Source organism: Mauremys mutica, chromosome 11 (genome assembly GCF_020497125.1).
Source record: "Mauremys mutica isolate MM-2020 ecotype Southern chromosome 11, ASM2049712v1, whole genome shotgun sequence".
In the NCBI taxonomy this organism is placed as follows: Eukaryota; Metazoa; Chordata; order Testudines; family Geoemydidae; genus Mauremys; species Mauremys mutica.
Window position 1 is genome coordinate 75,937,787 of NC_059082.1, and position 16,071 is coordinate 75,953,857.

The 16,071-nt window shown below is 47.0% G+C and overlaps 1 protein-coding gene across 1 annotated transcript in view; it reads right to left on the minus strand.

Annotated features, from left to right (window-relative positions):
* Positions 1-14,505, minus strand: part of CARD11 (caspase recruitment domain family member 11) — a 73,495-nt gene extending 58,990 nt beyond the window's left edge. The window contains exon 1 of the mRNA XM_044978605.1: positions 14,047-14,505. Within this exon, the coding sequence (XP_044834540.1) occupies positions 14,047-14,059 (13 nt within the window). The 5' untranslated portion in view covers positions 14,060-14,505. The remainder of the gene's footprint in view (positions 1-14,046) is intronic.
* Between the last annotated feature and the right edge of the window lie 1,566 nt (positions 14,506-16,071).

Here is a 16,071-nt window from a genome sequence, read left to right on the forward strand (position 1 = left end):
AGCTCTGCTGGGCATGCTCCAACTGGCAGACCGGTATAAAAGCCTGCAGGTCTGCTCAGTCTGGGCTGGCCACCGGGGGAGAAGGACGCAGACCATCAGCTCCTGCGGAAGGAGAGCCCATGAGCCTGGACCGGGGCGCCAGCCGAGCAGAGGCCGCCCCGGACACCCCGGGGAGGGACGCCGGCCGTGAGGGACCTACGGGGGAACCGCTCCCACAACGCAGACATCCGGCTAGACAGGGTAGGAAGTGACCCAGGGGGATTGTCGAGACTGACAGCCTTAAAGCTGCAGTACCGCTCGGCGTGTTGCGGGCGGATCCCCGCCGAGCGGGCGGCAAGGAGAGCTTGCCACAATCAGGGCCCTGGGTCGGGGCTCGGTGGAGAGGGCGGGCCCGAGTCCCCCTACCCCACCCCTTAATACCCCGCCCCGAAGGGGGTGTTTATGGACTCCGGCCGCTAGGCCGTGCTACCCCGCCCCGAAGGGGGTGTTTATGGACTCCGGCCTCTAGGCCGTGCTACCCCGCCCCGAAGGGGGTGTTTATGGACTCTGGCTGCTAGGCCGTGCTACCCCACTCCGAGGAGGAGGTTGTTGGACTCCGGTCGCTAGGCCGTGCTACCCCACTCCGAGGAGGAGGTTGTTGGACTCGGGCCGCTAGGCCGTGCTACCCCACCCCGAAGGGGGTGTTTATGGACTCTGGCCGCTAGGCCGTGCTACCCCACTCCGAGGAGGAGGTTGTTGGACTCCGGCCGCTAGGCCGTGCTACCCTGCCCCGAAGGGGGTGTTTATGGACTCTGGCCGCTAGGCCGTGCTACCCCACCCCGAAGGGGGTGTTTATGGACTCCGGCCGCTAGGCCGTGCTACCCCGCCCCGAAGGGGGGGTTTATGGACTCTGGCCGGTAGGCCGTAATACGCCGGCTACCAGGGGCAGACCGAAGGACAAGTGAGTGGCGCGGCGCTAGACCCCCCAGCCCGCCCCTGCCACAAGGGGGTGCTGGGGTGCCAGACCCGTCACAGAGCCCTAGAGAGAAGACTGGCTTCCTGGATGGCTCCTGGTGGGCTGCCAGGACTAACAGGCTTGAGGCCCTGGAAAGAGGACAAAGGAGCTGGAGCCAGAGGCAGGAGCAGAAGGAACTGAGGCTGCAGGGAAATGGCCCAGGGAATAGAGATAGTGAGCTGGAAGAAAGAGGCAGCAGGAAGCTACTGTTAGCCGGGTCCCTGGGCCAGGGCCTGGAGTAGTGGGCGGGCCTGCCCCTCCTCCCAACAGCTGCTGAAGGAGCTGGGGACTGCAAAGCCACTGAGAGGAGTGGCTGGACTCTTGTTGGAGGAGTCCCCCAGAAGGGGGAAACCGGATGGTGACATGGCCGGAGGGCTGTGCCACAAAGCAGATGCCAAGGGGAAGGAGCTGTAATGGGTCTGCAGGTGGAGGTGAGGATGGGAGAGCCACACCACCCGAGGGCGCACCCACTGGGACTGAGCTAATTCCCAAAACACCCAGCAGGAGGCGCCAGGGTGGCGAGTGACCCCATGACAAGCAACTGCAAACACTTTCACATGATATCAGGTTGGAAGTGAACATGTTGAAGACGAAGTGGATGTGGAATGAGCATTGTGCAGAAGGAATCATCACTGTAAATGGGAAAGAAATCAAGGAGGTCGACAAATATATCTACCTGGGTCAGCAGCTGAGCAGAGACAACTCATTCAAAGGGGAATGCAGTAGGAGGCAAAAGGCAGGGTGGCCAAGTTTCAGCAAAATAAAGACATCCCTAATGGATGATGAACTGCCCATGAAGAAAAGGAAAGAACTGTATAACTCCACTGATTTGCCAGCAATGATATATGGAGCAGAAAGCTGGCCAATGACGAAAGCGGAGAAAGAAAAATTTGCTGTCAACCAGAGAGCAATGGAAAGGCGAATGTGTAAGATATCGCTCCGTGATCATATACCGAATGAGGAACTCAGAAGACATACAGAGGTGACCAATGTAGTGCAGGCAATGTACAACGCAAAGCGAAGATGGACGGGTCATATAGTCCGCAGGCAAGAGAATAGGTGGACAACCTGCATCAGTGACTGGATCTCCAGAGACCACAAGCGACCGATGGGCAGACCGAAAATGTGCTGGGTTGTCCCATGACAAAACTTTTTGGCCAGAAATTGAAAGAACATGCTCACAACAAAATAGAATGGCATGGTGTCGACTTGCGTTCGTGGAGAGATGGACAAGGACAAGCTGAACAAAGGTGACAAATGCAAAGAACTTCACTTAGGAAGGAGAAATCAAAATGTGCAACTACAGAATGGGGAATACTGTTGAAAAGGATCTGGGGTTATAGTGGATCACAAGTTGAATAAGAGTCAACAATGTGATACAGGTGCAAGGCTAATATCATTCTGGGATGCATTACCAGTAGTGTCATAGATAAGACACGGGAGGTAATAGTCTTGCTCTACTCAGCACTGATACATAGCTGGAGCACCAGTGCCAAGGCTAGGCACCAGGTGACCTCAGCTGGAGCACTATGTCCAATACTGGGCACCACACTTCAGGAAAGATGTGGAGAGTCCAGAGGAGAGCAACAAAAATGATAAAAGATTTAGAAAACCTGACCTCTAAGGAACAGTTTAAAAAACTGGGCATTTTTAGTCTTGGGAAAAGATGACGGGAGGCAAGGGGGAAGATGGGGACCTGCTAACAGTCTTCCAGTATGTTAAGGGCTGTTAGAAAGAGGACGGTAATCAGTTGTTCTCCATGTCCACTAAGGCAGGAAAAGAAGTAACGGGCTTAATCTGCAGCAAGGGAGATTTAGGTTAAATATTAGGGAAAACTTTGCAACTCTGAAGGCAGTTAAGTTCTGAAATAGGCTTCCAAAGGAGGTTGTGGAATCCCCATCATTGGAGGTTTTTAAGCACGAGTTGGATGAACACCTGTCAGGGATGGTCTAGGTTCACTTGGTCCTGCCTCAGCACAGGGGACTGGACGTGATGACTCCTAGCCCTGCGTTTCTGTGATTCTATCAGTATTCACAAATTCAACTTTTTCTTCTTCTCACAAATCAATAATGGGCCCATTAAAAACAAAGTTCAGCTATATATGAAATTCAGGCAGGTGAAACCTAGATATCAGAAAAAGAAAGAGAAACAAAGAATGTTTACAATCTGCCCCTTGCTTGCCTCCAATAGCCAATGTTCCAAATGTAGGCCCAAGGATGCCATATAGGGTTGGTGACACCTGTAATTTAACAGGCTCAAATGCTATTTTTTCTGATGTTGTCCCTGGTGAAATAGCTTCAGGCTGACACACTATCAGGTTGTGACTTAGCATCAACGTCACGATGATGCAACTTTGAGTCATTGTGGCTTCCACATTATAGAAAAAAGATCGGAACCTTTCTGATAACTTGCCAGCCCCCAAAGTGATGGTTAAAATTACCAGCATTTCTGCCCAGCCCTTCAGCAACGAATATCGTTTTCTGATTGCTTTCTTCAAGTGGAGAGTTCAATCTACCCTCATCAGTAATGTATACAAAAGGCCAACATATTCTCACACCTGTGCAACACTCCTGAATTCACTGACATTGCATGTCCAAAACTGTCAGCAGCATTTAACCAGGAGGCTCCTACTGTCATTAGCCCCAGTGAGCACAGGGGAATCATACAAACACCAACATGTACAACAACACTCCACATGGAGATGTCTCAGAAGTCCCATCCTCCCTTCTGACCATAGAGTTTCAGGTAAAAATAAACTGATTCAGTGTTTCCAGCCCTACAGGAAACATAAGACTCCTTTATTTCTTCTAACAATCAAAGCAGAAGGAAAAAAAAGCACACCCTTTCTGACTTGAGACAGGAGTTTAAATACTTTGCGTTTCACATTGCACCAACATCTGTCATGGCAAAGGCTGCAAAAAGAAACACAACTCTCCCAGGTCACTAGTGAAATGAGTTTGATAATCTCAACAAAGTGAATGTTTGGGTATACTACAAAGTCACTAGAGATTGATGGAACTGCAATTCTTTGTTCAGGAGAAGCCAATAAATAGGAGCTGCAGTGTGGGACTGAGGTCTGGAATGGAAGAGTTCATTCTTGTTCCGGACTAAGGTGCAGTGGTAGAGTTTTGGAAGAACCCATAGAGTGCTGCAAGAAGAAAGTAAATAATCCTATTTAAAACACACACACACAGAGTAAAGCGACTTCAGGTGCTTTCCCCGTTTACTAATGCTCAGGATTCAGATTTCACAGAGGGAAATATTTTAAGAGTTTCTTCATTGTTATTTTTAATCTTTATGGAAATGGCTCTTCTGTTTAGGTGTAGAAACAATATCCGGAAACCCATTAAACAAACCCATAGCCATTAACCAATCTAGCATTGCACATACGGATATTTGTTACAATGATCATTATGTAGAAGTATTTTATGTATCACATATAAATTTTTCAGAATTAGTTTATAAACATATGTCCACATACACACATACTCACAAAACAAAAGGGAAACAATCTGTTAGCTGCTAATGGCATCCATGTACATACTACCACCATATAGCCTATTCCGGCATTCACATAGCAAATATCCTATTTTATCCACATTAATGAGGAAAACTTAATCACCAATGAAGGGACCCAATCCAGTGCCCATGGAGGTCAATGGGAGTCTTCCCACTGACTTCAATGAGGTTTGGATCAGGTCCAAAGACTGTTTTTCTAACACTGATAAGGAACCTTCCTGCTTACAGTTGGCATGGCTACTTCCACCTTTTCATGTTCTCTGTATGTATAAATATCTTCTTTCTGTGTGTTCCATTCTATGCATCCAAAGAAGTGGGCTGTAGCCAGTGGTGAGCTGGAGCCGGTTCCCACAGGTTCCCAAGAACCAGTTGCTAAAATTAGACCTCCATGGAGAACGGGTTGTTAAAGGGCCAGAGGGTGGGCAAAGAACTCCGGTCTGCGGGCCGGACCATCCTGTTGCTCCCAGGATTCCCAGCTGGGGAGGCTGAGGGTCCCCTGGCCCTTCCCCCGCTTCCCCCCAGCTGCGGCGTGGCCAGCCACCGGCACCAGCTGGGCGGCTCAGCTGAGCTCCGGAGTCCTCCTGCTGCCGCTTTTTGAGAGGCCCAGCAAGGTGTGTGTGGGAGTCCTGCTGCAAGCTCCCGGGCTGGCCAGAGGGGAGGGGAGGGGGCAAGTGAGGCAATTGTCCCAGGCCCTGCAGGGGCCCCCGGCCATGTCTCCCCCTGCCCCTCCCCCGTTCCACCCCTTAAATCAGAACTTTTTATAGGGAACCGGTTGTTAAGATTTTGGCAGCTCATCACTGGCTGTAGCCCACGAAAGCTTATGCTCAAATACATTTGTTAGTCTCTAAGGTGCCACAAGTACCCCTGTTCTTTTTGCTTCATGCTTATGAATTTTCTCACAACTTTACCCAGTTTACTTTAAAATGTTACTATTTAAGAGGGCTCACAGAATAGCACGATATTCGTGCAAAGAGAAAGTCTATCTGACTATGCCAAAACAGACTTTAGACATCAGAATCCAAGCATCTGTCATTGCTATACCTATTTACTTTACACAGAGATTCGGTCACTGAAGAAACAAGTCCTAAGCCTCTAGTAATTTATACAGAACTATGTATATTTACCCACTATAAACTAAAACATTTAGTTTGGCATTTCTGAGAGACTTCCAGGGATGTTTGACACATTCCTCTTTCCTGTTGAGTTGCTACACAGACTCATCGCAGCTGATAACATTGAAAAGCAATGCCACATACAGCAGTGAAAGCAGATGAGGCCTAGTGGGGCTTTTACAAGAACTATCCCTCTGCTACACTTGCACAGGAACTACATACATTATGCCCAGCTGTTAATAGTGCTATTCGTTCTTTACTTTCGTGAGCTTTGCAAAATGTACTAGGGTTTTTTGTATAAAAATGTAAGCGCCCTATCTGCCAGTGATTTTAAATGCAAAACTCCCCACTGATTTCAGTAGATAGTTTTGCATGTGCACTGATGGCAGGATATGGCCTCACTAAATTTAGTCTCTTCTGGAATCCAAATATTTGGCAGGAGAATGTGGAGGGGAAGAGAGGTCTAGATTTAAAATAAAATCTGAAAACCACTTGTAACTTTAACTGAAGCCATTGTGACAATCCTCCAGAAAGAAGTAATTCACCGACTACATTTAGGACACGTCATATGTGAAATGGGTATAACCCAGTTCTGCCAAAGCTGCAATTTAAATAGACTGACATTGTTTTCCCTTTTTGTCTGCAAGGGGCAAAAGTGAGGGGGGCCACGAGGAGAGAAAAAAGTGGCTGAGGAAGCTAGAACAGACACACTTTTTATTACCTTGTTGGATCTGTGCCACAGATAGCAATCATATAAATCTTACAGCGACCATTATAACTCCTGAGCCCTTGAACAAATCACAAGCAGAAAGGTTACTCTCCCGAAAATATTCACCTCCATTAAAACTACTGACCCAGACAGGAGGGTGAAGGCAGCATTTTTGAGGAAATGTTGGGGTGAGGGAGATGGAGGCTGTTTGATGTGCACACTTGTAAAAATCCATCTGTACTGAAAATAAACTTATTCTTTTTCTTTTTTCCTTTTTTAAAAGTACAGGCACAATAGCTCATGCTACAATAAATTTGTTAGTCTTTAAGGTGCCACAAGTACTCCTGTTTTTTTTGCGGATACAGACTAACACGGCTGCTACTCTGAAACCAGGCACAATAGAGGCACTGTAGCCTCAGCAATGAGGGCAGCACTCTATGAGCCCTACCCAGCTTCTGCAGAAGTCAGTGGGCAAAGCTCCTAAGGGTGAAATCCTGGCTCCTCTGACATCAATGGCAAAACTCCCACTGACTTCAGTGAGGCCAGGATCTCACTCCTAGTGACTAGATTGCAAGGTCTTTGGGCAGGGACTTTTTGTTCTGTGTACATACAGCACCTAGCACAATGGAGTCCTGGTCCAAGACAGGGGCTCCTAGCAGGGTGGATTGCTGATTTAAGTAACCAAGTGTAAAGCCTCGATTTAAATAACTGATTTCCATTTGCACTTCAGTTATTTTTCAAAAGAAAGGCGCATTCTCATGGGCTGATATAACCATTAAAATATGTTGATTTACAACTAACTAGAGCATTTACACTAGATTTGGTACATCTTTTTGCTATCTAGGACAGTACACTATAACTATATATATATTTATTTAAGCAATTATATAGTTTCATATTTTCAGATTCTTATGAACTGTACATTTTTAATATGTTAGAAAATGGTGAATTGTATATTGCTTAATTACTACTATTGTCCCACATTTATAAAGCTTGACCTCAAAAGTTAGAATCAGAGGGAAAAGATCTTTCTTAATATAGAAAAGCAGCCTTTAAACTCAAAGTTCTTGATAAAGGCTCCTGGATTCAGCATATTTATTTTTTATTTAAATGTTTTAAAAGATTATAATAAATGTAGCCCTTAACATTGTGACGGGGTTGGATCACAGAAAACCCCTTGGGAACTGCCAGCTGATGTGCTGGGACTACCCCAAGCCCGTTTTCCTTGCCAGCTTGGGACTCCAGAACCGTGCCTTGTTTGAGCCAGACATGCTTGCCAGCTGCAAACACAGACCCCGGTCTGAACCACATCCCCCGACAGCTGCAGGCTTCACTGAAAACAGCTTAAGAAGTGCTCCTGTCTCCAGCACTCAGATGCCCAGCTCCCAATGGGGTCCAAACCCCAAATAAATCCATTTTACCCTGTATAAAGCTTATACAGGGTAAACTCATAAATTGTTTACCCTCTAGAACACTGATAGAGAGACATGCACAGCTCTTTGCTCCCCCAGGTATTAATACATACTCTGGGTTAATTAAGAAGTAAAAAGTGATTTTTATTAAATACAAAAAGTAGGATTTAAGTGGTTCCGAGTAATAACAGACAGAACAAAGTGAATTACCAAGCAAAATAAAATAAAACATGCAAGTCTATGCCTAATACAGTAAGAAAGCAGAATACAGATAAAATCTCGCCCTCAGAGATGTTTCAATAAGTCTCTTTCACAGACTGGACGCCTTCCTAGTCTGGGCACAATCCTTTCCCCTGGTACAGCCCTTGTTCCAGCTCAGGTGGTAGCTAGGGGATTTATTATAATTGCAGTCTCCTTTGTTCTGTTCCACCTCCTTATATACCTTTTGCATAAGGTGGGAATCCTTTGTCCCTCTCTGGGTTCCCACCCCTCTTTCTAAATGGAAAAGCACCAGATTAAAGATGGATTCCAGTTCAGATGACATGATCACATGTCCCTGTAAAACTCCAAGCCCTCATTCCTCCCAGCCTGACTCACAGGAAGGCCTGCAAGCAAACAGAGCCACCCACAGTCAATTGTCATGGTTGATGGGAGCCATCAAGATTCCAAACCACCATTAGTGGCCCACACTTTGCATAACTACAATAGGACCTCAGAGTTATATTTCATATTTCTAGTTTCTGATAAAAGAGTGATACATTTATACCAATAGAATAACCACACTCAGTAGATTATAAGCTTTGCAATGATACCTTACAAGGGACCTTTTGCATGAAGCATTTCCAGTTGCATTATATTCACACTCATTAGCATATTTTCATGAAATCATATAGAGTGCAATGTCACCAACATATTTTGTATTAAATTCAGATTTCATTTTAAACAGGTTTATTTTTTTTAAAGAAAAAATGTGTAAATAACCATAAAAATCTGTTTTTAATTTTTTTAATAGACTATAATCCACCATAACTTCTAATGTTATAATAATACAAATACTAAATAATAATTTCAGTGGTGAAAAATCAGGTCCCATGGTGTTGATTGCTGTGCTCCCAACTTTTACATCAACATGGATGTTATTTACTAAGAGAGATGTAATGGGCCAACTGCCACTCTCATTTATGACCATGCAACCCTAGTGAATTCAGTAAAGGTTGTGGCTCCACCAGGAGTGCCCCAAACCAGAGGAAATGTCCACATTTCACACACCAGTTTGAACCAGAGCAAAAATAGACTTGTGGCAGCCTTTATAAATGGGGTTAGTTTGTTCTTGCTCACTCCGTTATTTACAAGTTTGTTCAGACTTTTGATAGTCAATGTTTTCCAGTTGGAAAATGGTCATCTGTGAAGGCTCCTGCATGTATCAAAACAAATGTTTACAATTGGAGTGCAGGGCAAACAGGGGTGATTGCCAGGGAAAAGTCAAATGGAGAACTTTATTAAAAGCTGACCCTAGTATCTTTCTAGTAACTGTTTGATTTACGGAAACACTTTTTGTCAGTTTCTGATGTGCTTTCATAAATTCATCAAAACTCTTGACATTGGAGCATGGAGCATTAAATTCTGGGGGTGAAATTCTCCTCTCTGTTACACCAAGGCAAGCCTACTTACATTATTCACCCACGAAAGCTCATGCTCCAAAACTTCTGTTAGTCTATAAGGCGCCACAGGACTCTTTGCTGCTTTTACATTAATAGAGTTGCACTGGCAAAACCATGGAGAATTTGGCCCAAGGTTTATGTTAAAACCAATAAAGGGCTTGATCTTACATTCCTTGCACGCCCAAGGAGTTTGGGTTGCATAAGGAGTCAGGATTGGGCTCAAAATGTGCTAAAAGTTGGTTAAAGCAAACATTCAAGATACCGGTAGTTTTTTATTATAAACAGTACACTGGAAATACCACAGGTTTGCTGTTTTTGCAGCATTGGAGATTGTCTACAGAGGGGGCTGGCAGACTCTCGAAGATTTCACATAATGCCTTGGAAGCTCATCCCAGAAAACACGAGGCTCCAAAGGGGATGAATTTACATATAATTCAGAGAAAATAAGGTCTGGTCTACACTACAGATCTAAATCAGTATAACTACGTCACCCCAGAGTGACGTAATATATCGACCTAACCCCCAGCATAGACAGCGCTATGTCAGTGGAGGAACCGTTTTCTGTCAATACAGCTACCGCCTCTCGGGGAGGCAGATGAACTGTGCCAATGGGTGAGCTCTCTCCCGTCGGCATAGAGCGTCTTCATTCAAGTGCTATCGCAGTGCAGCTGCACCGATGCAGCATGTTAAGTCTAGACCTGCCCTAAGGGCTTGGCTACACTTACAAATTTGCAGTGCTGCAGCAGGGTGTGAAAACACACCCTCTCCAGCGCTGCAAATTGCGGCGCTGCAAAGCGCCAGTGTAGTCAAAGCCCCAGCGCTGGGAGCGCGGCTCCCAGCGCTGTCCGTTATTCCCCACAGGGAGGTGGAGTACGGACAGCGCTGGGAGAGCTTTCTCCCAGCGCTGGCGCTTTGACTACACTTAGCGCTTTGAAGTGTAAGTGTAGCCAAAGCCTTTGTGTTTAAAAAACTGTTATTGGCTTTTTAACGGGAGTCATAATTTGCCCAAAGAGCAAAATGAAGAATCAGAGAAAACCTGTCTAAAACCCTCATTTTCATAAATGGTCCGAATTGCTGCTGCTTTCCCTGGGCTCTGAACTGGCAACAGCTCTTGGTCACTAAAGTTAAATTTGTTGGGAGAGTTTGTTCAACGAAGGGTCCAAATTTAGTTGCTGGAAATCCGAATGGTGATAAATTGACCGAGGTGCATGGATGGAGACCGTACTGTTTCCACACACGTTACAAGGTTCATTATTCGCTTAGTTCAGGACCATCTCTTACTGGAGGCAGCGACATGAAAACGTCTTGGAGTCAAAGACCGATGTCCCGATTCTCCATTCCGGAGTAACTGTTCTCAGTCCAGTGGAAGGGAAGGCGAAGTGGCGTTAGCCTTTAGACCTATATTGGAGCAGACTGGGGTAAACCTAGGGGCTATGAACTGAACAACAGCCAAGACAGTGTTGCCCTGGGGGGAGATTTTCAAAGGCCAGTTACTTATCAGGTGTCCCAGCCTGCAGCTTGGTGCAGTGAGAGGGAAACTCTCTGAAATGCGAGGTCTGATTACCTATGGCAATTGTACCGTAGTCCCACAATCCTTGCAGGATGACATAATGAAAGGGTACACGAGACATGCCAGGGCCTCACAGAATGTCAGGTATGGGACCCAGTACACAAAAGAACCTACAACGCAAGGTGGAATCATGCAGAATGACTAAAATGGCGCAACTGAAAGCGGGGGGGGGGGGGGGTGAGTGCCCTGTGAATGGGACAGTGGAGGGATAGAAGGGGGAGCAAGGGGAGCTTTTAAGCCTGGAGAAGGGCAGGGAGCTGGCTCCAGCCTGGGAAGAGGCTTCCCTGGTAGTTCCTACGGCTGTTCCTCTGTGGTTGGTGCCCAGTGCCTCCTGAGCTCCCACACATACTTTTTAGCTACTGGCCCCCCTGCCACCCTGCTCAGGTGCTGGTGCCCTGTCCTGTCCCCCACCCCAGCATCTGATGCATGTGTCCTGCCCCTCCCCCACGCTGGACATCTCCGCCAGGACCCACAGTGGCTAGTGTCTGAAAGATAGGCCCAGGCTGAGCTGGGGAGTCCTACCTGCTCCCCGGTGGCCAGCCTGATCTTGTGCACCTTGGTGGCCACTCTAGCCCTTCCTTCTGGCCCCCCTCTTGTCTGCATGAGGTAGTGTGGGGGTGGAAAACTTGGGGGGCAGAACGATAGATCCGCACCCCCAATATTTTCACCGTGGGGGCACTAATCACCCCCCAGGGCCCCTGACTCAAAGTACTTTTCATGCCCACAAAACTAGCCAACAGACCATGAGAAATAATAGCACTAGAGCTGGGGGAAGACAAGCAATTGACTATCTGGGAGCCTGTGATAATATTCTTGACTTGTAGAAATTCTACTTCTCAATAGGCCCGCAAGTCAACAGGTGACAGAAAAATTAGAATGCTGTTGTTTCAGCATTCGGGAAGGAAAGGTCACTGACAAAAGGCCATAAATGGCCAACTCTTGGGATGCTGTCACATTTCAAGCATGCTATTTGGAGGCCTCCCCGCTCCCAATCCACAAGGGGAAAGACCATCTGAGAGAGCAGGATAGATTGCTAGAAGAATTCCAGAACACAAAAACCCCTTGTTAGTTCTGCTGGGATACGGGGCAATTCCCTTGCTTTACTGAGAAATCGGAAATCAGAACAACACTGCCAGTCCTGGAAGTAAATCTTCATCTTAAATGGCCCTGGTTTAAGGATGTGAGGCTGAGAAATGTCAAATCTAAGAAGTCCCAGGCCTTCCTTTTAAGTGTCACAATCCAGTCCAAAACTTATCCAAAAGTAAACCAGGACACAATATCACCCTATTACCCCAATATCCTACATATTTGAGACAGATCAAAATTCTCAGTACAGAAGAAACAGGTAGCCTCTTTAGCTGTTTCTAAACTCTGCTGAATTGTTGTGAGGTTCTGGTAGCAATCACACCATAGTCTTAATGGAGAGACACACACTTATCGGAGCCTACATCTTTGGGATTTGATAATCCAAGACAATCAACAGGACAACCTGGTCCTGAGCAGAAGCTCTGCAGTCAGGCAGAGGGAACAGTGTAATTGTTTTCTCTATTTCAGTTAAGTTCCTTGTCCAGCTTTTGAAGCACATATCTCGCTCTGTGATTCCTGACCATTCTCCAAGGACATTTTGGACCAAACCATTCCCTTTCTCTGCCCATCCCCACTCCCACGGCTCTGCTCCTATAGCCTGCAATGGAAAGGGAAATCACAGATATCGCAGCACTTCCTCCAAATTTCCTGCAGGCACCACCGGGGGGATGCAAAGGCAGGGAGGCAGCAGAGAACTGGATCCCCCCAGGTGGGCTCCGGTCCAGTATGGCAAAACTGGGGGAGAAGAGACAATAGGAACATGGGGGCAGCGGGAAGACACCTGGGAGAGACAGGGATACAGGGGGAAGGGCTGGGCCAGAACTTGGGGAGCAATGGGAGGACAGGAAAACTGGGAGGGTGAGCGGGGGGAGAAGAGAGAGAAACTGTTGGAAGAGGAGAACACTTGCAACGGGAGAGAATGGCTCCTTTTCAGAGGAGCCCGTACATATGTGCGAATGTGCATGGAGAGGAAGCTATGTGCATATAAAGGGAGATGCAAGGAGGCTCTGTGTGTGTGACAGACAGTCAGTGTGGGGAAGGGGGAGGCTGTATTTGTGTATTAGTGAGAGAGATGGAAGAAACGTGCATAGGCGTGTGTGTGTGTGTGTGATTGAGAGAGAGAGAGATGGGGGGATTTTAGGGGCGCTGGGGAACTTTTGAAACAAATCCTCCAAGTGTGGACAGGTGCAAAGGGAGACAGCATGTGTATGGAAGGGTAATTTTGGAGTAAAGCAAGAGCAGCCCTACGTGTGTGAGAGATTTTGGGGAGAGGAAGTGGAGAGAGACTAGAGGAGGGAAGAACAGAGAGATGAGAAAGGGGAACAGGACAGAAAAGAACAAAGTAACGGAGGGAGAAGGGAGAGAAATTAATAACTTGGGGGAAGAGGTACAGCCCACTGCACAGGCTAAAAAAAGAGGAAGATGATGGAGGAGGATAAAAGGAAAAACAGGAACAGTTGTCATACAATAAAGAAATTATGCTGGATGGAAAATAGATGTTAAAAGATGACAGAAAAGATAATAGAAGATATATCAGGGTCAAAGAAAACAGAGTGGAAGAAATGAGAAGTACAGCTGTAAAGCAAGAAAACATTCAAAGTGGTTTTATTACTTAGAGGAAGCATAAATCCTCAAACGAGTTTTACAGAAAGGGGCGGGATGGACTGTATTGTGGGTGGGAAGAGAAACTTCCCTAGCGCCAGCCCTGGTCAATCAATCTCCTTCCCTCTTCCTTGCCCCCCAATTCTTCCTCCTGATCCCTGAAAATATTTTGGTATGTGCTTGCACCTATGAATGCAACCTGGGCTTCATATATCTGTGCATGCAAAATAGAGCTAGACCTGCTGAGGGTGAGAAAGGAGCTAGCAGAAAGACTATCAAAGAAGTCTCCTCCGAGGGGGGGAGGAGTGAAACTGGAAACTGCAGTGATCAGAACCAAGTGCCATCCCAGGAGTTGATCTGGCAGGTGGCTGTTTTTCTTACCTTGGGCGCTCATGAGTGACCAGGCTCACTTGCTGTCCTGCTGCTGGGTGAAATTCACTAGGTCATCTCCATGCACTTGTAAGTATCCCTCTGCAGGAGCCCTGGAGAGGTGAACCCTGCTCTGCATCTGCTGGGACGGAAGGGAATAGCAAGGGCCACAGCCCTGCAGGTAGCCGAGTCTAGGGAGAAGAGGGCTCTGGAATACAGGATGCAAGTGCACCAGTGTCAGAACGAGCAAGTGGCAAGACAGAAAGAAAGAAAAAGTGTGTCACAAGGCTGGGAGGGGCGGAGAAGGAAAATGCAAAAACCTGACAGGAAACCAGACTCTATTAATCTGCAAAAGGTAAAAAAAAAAAAAAACAACCAAGAGCACCCTCTGCTCCGCAGTACAGGGACTGCTTGCAAAGGCTTCTGGACGCAGGTGGAAGCAGAGCCCGGAGGTGCACACCGCAAGCAAACTCCAGCCTCTAAACCAGAAAGGCATTGGGCAGCCCAGCAGCAGCACAACCACAGACTACAGCTTCGGGTGGAAGTATCAGATTGCCTCCCTGCCTCTCAGGAGTCTGCCTGCATCACCAGGGCTCAGAGTCTGCACAATCTGTTCCCCTTTGCTGAAAAGGCGGATATGGCAAACACACATGTTACACTACTGCTCCTTTCCCAGCACAAGGCACTAGCTCTTTCCTGCCCACAGCCCACGCCAGCCAGAGAGGGGAAGGGAGAGGACGAATGGACACTGCAACCTACAGTGAAAAATAAAAAGTTTCAAGAGCAGCAGTTTCAGGCAGAGTTTGGGGGTTTCCAGCATTTCCAAGTTTCAGAGGCTTCACCAGGAGACATCCATGTTATTGACTGCTTGTTCATTTTGTTGTTTTTAAACAAAGGGGGAGGGATTTAAATACTATTGTTTTATTTTTAAAATAACATTTTACATGTTTCATCAAGGAGGAGAAAAATCTCTGTTGACTTCACTATGTAGCAGGGCTTTGACTTGCAGAACTTGCAGGCTTGATGCTGGGCTGCTGGCTCAGGGCCATACGTGGACAAACCCCCATATACTGGCGTCTCACTGAGCACCTTCAGCTTCCAAAGCGTGGAAAGAGGCCTCTTACCATCGGCACGGCCACGCGGAGTAAGGGGACATGTCCCCTCCATTTCCCTTCCCTTGCTGCTCTGCTGGCCCAATATTCCCAGCACCACCCTTCCTGCCACTGCTGACATCAACCCCCGGGAATGCCCACACACAAGGGCTCACATCTCCCTCCAGCCCTACATCCTCTGGGTCACTGTTATGCGGGGGCCAGCACAGCCTCCAGGGGGAAGAGAACGCAACAGATACTGTACTGCCACAAGCAGGGGGAGTCATAGGGCTGGACCCACCCTGAAGCTTCATCAGGAATCAGCACCAGGAGTTAAGTGGGAGTAAAGAGACAGAGTGTGTGTGTGTGGTAGGGTGAGCGGATGTCCCCATTTTGTAGGGACAGTCCCAATTTTTGGGGCTTTTTTTTATATAGGCTCCTATTACACACACACACCCTGTGTCCCGATTTTTCACATTTACTGTCTGGTCACCCTAGTGTGTGGATGGATAAGGGAGCCACCATCTGTGTGTGCCCCAGAGTAATTTGGGGAGCGGGGGGAGAGGGGCACTAGTGTGTGTGTGTATTTGCTGGGGAGGAAACGAGAGTGTGGCAGAAGCTAGACTAGTGGAGAAATTAGAGAGACTGGAAATGGGGAACAGAGAGAGAGAGAGAGAGAAGGGAGCGAGGGAGAGAACGCTACACTGGAAAAGAATGAGGAAGGGGAGAGAAGGAAAAAGGAACAGTTGATATGCTATAAAGAAAAATACAGCTGACAGAAAAACAAATGAAAAAAGCCAATGGAAAAATACAGAGAACAGCAAAGGAAGTGAGAGGGCAAAGTGAAAAGAATGAATGCAAGGCAGAAAATGTAAGTCTCAAAAAGTTGTATTACTGAACAGAAAACTTAAATCGCTAATGAAAGTGTTTTTTTAAAAAGGGACAG